The 5,219-nt window shown below is 39.8% G+C and overlaps 3 protein-coding genes across 3 annotated transcripts in view; all 3 read left to right on the top strand.

Moving 5' to 3' along the window:
* Positions 1-716, top strand: part of LOC111400756 (dol-P-Man:Man(6)GlcNAc(2)-PP-Dol alpha-1,2-mannosyltransferase-like) — a 5,672-nt gene extending 4,956 nt beyond the window's left edge. Inside the window, exon 4 of the mRNA XM_023028141.1 lies at positions 666-716. Coding sequence (XP_022883909.1) covers positions 666-716 — 51 coding nt within the window. The remainder of the gene's footprint in view (positions 1-665) is intronic.
* A 181-nt stretch (positions 717-897) lies between these two features.
* LOC111402550 (anther-specific protein LAT52-like) lies at positions 898-1,753 on the top strand. Its single transcript, XM_023030934.1, has 2 exons — positions 898-1,147; positions 1,227-1,753. The coding sequence occupies exons 1-2, from the start codon at positions 991-993 to the stop codon at positions 1,562-1,564; spliced, it is 495 nt and encodes a 164-aa protein (XP_022886702.1). The 5' UTR covers positions 898-990; the 3' UTR covers positions 1,565-1,753.
* A 1,456-nt stretch (positions 1,754-3,209) lies between these two features.
* LOC111400755 (anther-specific protein LAT52-like) lies at positions 3,210-4,124 on the top strand. The gene is made up of 3 exons (XM_023028140.1): positions 3,210-3,270; positions 3,594-3,707; positions 3,787-4,124. Exons 1-3 carry the CDS (start codon positions 3,210-3,212, stop codon positions 4,122-4,124), a joined length of 513 nt encoding a protein of 170 aa, XP_022883908.1.
* The last annotated feature ends 1,095 nt before the right edge of the window (positions 4,125-5,219 follow it).

Here is a 5,219-nt window from a genome sequence, read left to right as displayed (position 1 = left end):
TAGGAGTTAATCGATAGGAGGCCAAGTTGTGATTAGTTTAGCACCATATTGTGATTCACATTTTGGATAATTGTAACAAAAATGCCATTTTCTGAAGTATTACAAATATGTCATTATAAATAGCTAAATAGACAAATATCATCAACTAAAACAACAAATAACACCGTTATACTAAGTTCTATAACCTTTTGTACACTATTTTTTCTAATTATTTAATTAGATTTAAAAAACTCTAAAATCAAATTAATAAAAATTAATTTTAGTAAGTAAACAAAATGAATAATTCTCCCTGTCCCGGGTTGGGGACAAGGAGGAAGACAGGGCGCCACATGGCACCCCGTTGAAACAAAATATTGGAAAATACTACACTTGACTCTTCCGACATAATTAAAATTCTTAATTATTCTATTTTATTAACATTTTGTTCAATGAATAAAATTTAAAATCAATCAATTGAAATAATCTGTCTTAGATGTTATTTTGTCGCTAAAAAATCAATTTCTTATTCATTTTAAGCCCTCGTTTATTTCTCATTTTTGGAAGAATGAGAATGAAAAATATAGTCGTTACGGGCCCACACAAGAGATAGAAATTCAAATTTGGTGGCTTGATGTGATAGATAACGATTATATTTTTTATTTTAATGAGGAAAAAATGGGAACCAGACAGGGGCTAAGTTGGAGCAACTCAAAAAAATATTAAGAATGCATGAGTAATTTTATTAGTATTTATTGCGGGTGAATTTTTTCTTTTGTACAAATAATCTTAGAAAATAAATCCCCGCTCGATTTTTCGTGGCTCAAAATGATTTCTACCCGTGAGTGATGGTAAATAAAGAACCGAGTCTATCTCTCTCTGAAATTAGGGAGAGTCCATAAACCATTTAAGAAATATTTGTTCGACCCTTTTTCTCTCTAACACCTCCCTCTATAAAAATCCCTTCATTGCATTCCATTTTTTCACAAAGCAAGAGAAGAAAGAAACAAAAAAATGGCAAAGGCTGTTGCTCTCGTCTCTGCTTTATGCATCTTAGCCTTTGCCACTGTTGCTCACTGCCATGCACCAGAAGTATTCGATGTCGAAGGTTATGTGTACTGCGATCCATGCCGCGTCCAATTCGAGACCAAACTCAGCCACAAAATTGCCGGTAATTATTCTAGCTCAACTATCTATGCTATTTAAAACAAAACGAACATCTAACTCACCTCTATGTATATTCTATTTAGGTGCGACTTTGAAGTTGGAATGCAGTGATCCAATAACTCGGAATGTGACGTACTCAATCGAGGGTGTAACAGATAGCAATGGACACTACAAGCTGAAGGTAAAAGGAGATTACGGGGACAACATCTGTGAGGTGACTCTAAACAAGAGTCCCGAAGCTGAGTGCAATGTGCCAATGGTTGGCCAACAAACATCAAGGATTGTATGTACTGAAAATAGTGGAATGCACGACTCTGTACGTTATGCAAATGCATTAGGGTTCATGACCAAAGACTCAATCTCGGGCTGCAAAGAGGTTCTTGATGAATTGGGTCTCGCCCCAAAGGATTTGGATCTTTGAATTTAAGATTATTAAAGCTTTTGCCATCGAATAGGAGGAGGATATTATGAATAACTGATGGCTTCTCCTGCATTGTTTCTATCCCACCCCAACCAAATATTGTAATATGACAAGTTTTTTTATGCAATAGTATGGTGGAATTGCAATATCTTTCTCTTCTCTTCTTCCAATAATTAATATTAAATTATATATGAACGTGGATAAGTATATTTATTTTCACAAAGAATGTGCCTATGTTTGGACGTCATTAAAAATTACTTGTAATTTAGAATTAAAGTCAATTTTTAATTTAAATTATCTAATCATAATTATTACTCGGTTATTATCTACTCATTTAATGACTCCCTACTCTTTCCATTATGAGATTATAAGAAAATTATGATAATCTCAATATAGAAGTTATCTCTACTACAGGTATATGAGCTAGACCCAAGCACAAGACCTGATTATGATTGAAATGGTGATGAGTGAACCTGGTGGTATTTAGCGTTCCCGCTACTTCGTCGGGCGCGTGTAACCTGAAAAATGAGGGCGGGGCTTTCTCCCTCATTTTACCTCCGACGTGATAATTAGTATATGGTATTAGGAAAAATAAGGAGGAAATTCAGATGGCTAAGAAAAATGCTATCCCCCATACCTTTGTCACTTTCGAGGGTATTTATAGACACCGAAAGCCGGTGAACGTCGCACGGCCGTGGTGCCACGTGTCCCACGTTGGCTTTCCCACTACCCCCACGTTCTGAGTGGGGGGTCTTTAACATTCCGGCTGGTGGTTGTGCCCATGGTAACTGCCATGAAACATTGTCAATTTATCAGAGGTCTTGTGGCTAAGTATTAGGGTTGTCATGTAGGTAATTCCATGTCGGTCGACGATATCGCGTAGAGGTAGAGCGTCCCTGAGGGTCAATGGCCTTGCGTAGAGGTATAGAATCCATGGGGGGTCGATGGCCACGCGTAAAGGTAGAGCCCTCGGGGGGTCGATGGCCACGTGTATAGATAGAGCGCCCCGCGGGGGTCGATGACCTCGCGTAAAGGTAGAGCGCCCCCTGAGGGGTTGATAGCCACGCGTAGAGGTAGAGAGCCCATGGGGGTTGATGGCCTCGCGTAGAGGTAGAGCGCCCCCAAGGGGTAAACTTTCCGTCTGAAGGAAACCTGTGCAAAATAAATTGAATTAATCCCAGCTTGGTTGAAATTAAATTAATCAATGTGGCCAACAACAATTTACCGCGAAGAATCATCAAAGCATAAACCCTGATTTCGCGCTTTACCTTCGATCCCCCATTTTATTACATTGAATAGCTAAGTTATTGAAAATTTCAGGTTCCATTGTTTTGTTTATGATTTGATTTCACTATTGTTTATGCTGTTCACCATAATTTCTTTTGCTTTTTAATGGGTTTTTGTTATTTTGTGATCTCATGGGAGACTCAACGTCTTCTCAGTGAACCAGGTAAACCCCGTAATATTCATACGTGTGCATGTGTGTAATCTGTAGTTAAACTTAACATCTGAACTTAATAATATACAAACATTAGTGTTGACCCCAAAAAATAACACAACAGATGTCGGGGTCCACTCGTGTCCATGTGGCAAATTCTGGCACGTTTGGACCGGAGATTTGGTCGGATGGTTGGTAAAGCCGTGAATGTGGGAGATGCTCCGGACTGGAGGCGTAACCGTTTCAAGCACCGACGATAATATCGAAAGTGAGAGTAGAGACAATAGGATCACAAACACTTCTACATGTAATCCAACACTACAGCGAGTCAATATCTAGAGACGGGTGATTTTATAACAAGCATATATAGTTTGCATATATTATTTTTGCCATCCTTTACAATATTACGAGAGTCGCTATTTATACCTTCAGAACGAAGTGGTCACCGTTGGATCAAATCTAAGTGGCTTCATCCAGCACACCAAGTCTCACATCAATCTATCGTGCATCAATTACATTGACAAGCGTTAGCCATCCTACATTTTTAGGCTGAAAAGGCTGTTGCTCTCGTCTCTGCTTTATGCATCTTAGCCTTTGCCACTGTTGCTCACTGCCATGCACCAGAAGTATTCGATGTCGAAGGTTATGTGTACTGCGATCCATGCCGCGTCCAATTCGAGACCAAACTCAGCCACAAAATTGCCGGTAATTATTCTAGCTCAACTATCTATGCTATTTAAAACAAAACGAACATCTAACTCACCTCTATGTATATTCTATTTAGGTGCGACTTTGAAGTTGGAATGCAGTGATCCAATAACTCGGAATGTGACGTACTCAATCGAAGGTGTAACAGATAGCAATGGACACTACAAGCTGAAGGTAAAAGGAGATTACGGGGACAACATCTGTGAGGTGACTCTAAACAAGAGTCCCGAAGCTGAGTGCAATGTGCCAATGGTTGGCCAACAAACATCAAGGATTGTATGTACTGAAAATAGTGGAATGCACGACTCTGTACGTTATGCAAATGCATTAGGGTTCATGACCAAAGACTCAATCTCGGGCTGCAAAGAGGTTCTTGATGAATTGGGTCTCGCCCCAAAGGATTTGGATCTTTGAATTTAAGATTATTAAAGCTTTTGCCATCGAATAGGAGGAGGATATTATGAATAACTGATGGCTTCTCCTGCATTGTTTCTATCCCACCCCAACCAAATATTGTAATATGACAAGTTTTTTTATGCAATAGTATGGTGGAATTGCAATATCTTTCTCTTCTCTTCTTCCAATAATTAATATTAAATTATATATGAACGTGGATAAGTATATTTATTTTCACAAAGAATGTGCCTATGTTTGGACGTCATTAAAAATTACTTGTAATTTAGAATTAAAGTCAATTTTTAATTTAAATTATCTAATCATAATTATTACTCGGTTATTATCTACTCATTTAATGACTCCCTACTCTTTCCATTATGAGATTATAAGAAAATTATGATAATCTCAATATAGAAGTTATCTCTACTACAGGTATATGAGCTAGACCCAAGCACAAGACCTGATTATGATTGAAATGGTGATGAGTGAACCTGGTGGTATTTAGCGTTCCCGCTACTTCGTCGGGCGCGTGTAATCTGAAAAATGAGGGCGGGGCTTTCTCCCTCATTTTACCTCCGACGTGATAATTAGTATATGGTATTAGGAAAAATAAGGAGGAAATTCAGATGGCTAAGAAAAATGCTATCCCCCATACCTTTGTCACTTTCGAGGGTATTTATAGACACCGAAAGCCGGTGAACGTCGCACGGCCGTGGTGCCACGTGTCCCACGTTGGCTTTCCCACTACCCCCACGTTCTGAGTGGGGGGTCTTTAACATTCCGGCTGGTGGTTGTGCCCATGGTAACTGCCATGAAACATTGTCAATTTATCAGAGGTCTTGTGGCTAAGTATTAGGGTTGTCATGTAGGTAATTCCATGTCGGTCGACGATATCGCGTAGAGGTAGAGCGTCCCTGAGGGTCAATGGCCTTGCGTAGAGGTATAGAATCCATGGGGGGTCGATGGCCACGTGTATAGATAGAGCGCCCCGGGGGGATCGATGGCCTCGCGTAGAGGTAGAGCGTCCCTGAGGGTCAATGGCCTTGCGTAGAGGTATAGAATCCATGGGGGGTCGATGGCCACGTGTATAGATAGAGCGCCCCGCGGGGGTCG

The sequence above is a fragment of the Olea europaea genome, chromosome 10, assembly GCF_002742605.1.
Source record: "Olea europaea var. sylvestris chromosome 10, O_europaea_v1, whole genome shotgun sequence".
Lineage (NCBI taxonomy): Eukaryota > Viridiplantae > Streptophyta > Magnoliopsida > Lamiales > Oleaceae > Olea > Olea europaea.
This window is presented reverse-complemented; position numbering and strand designations above follow the sequence as displayed.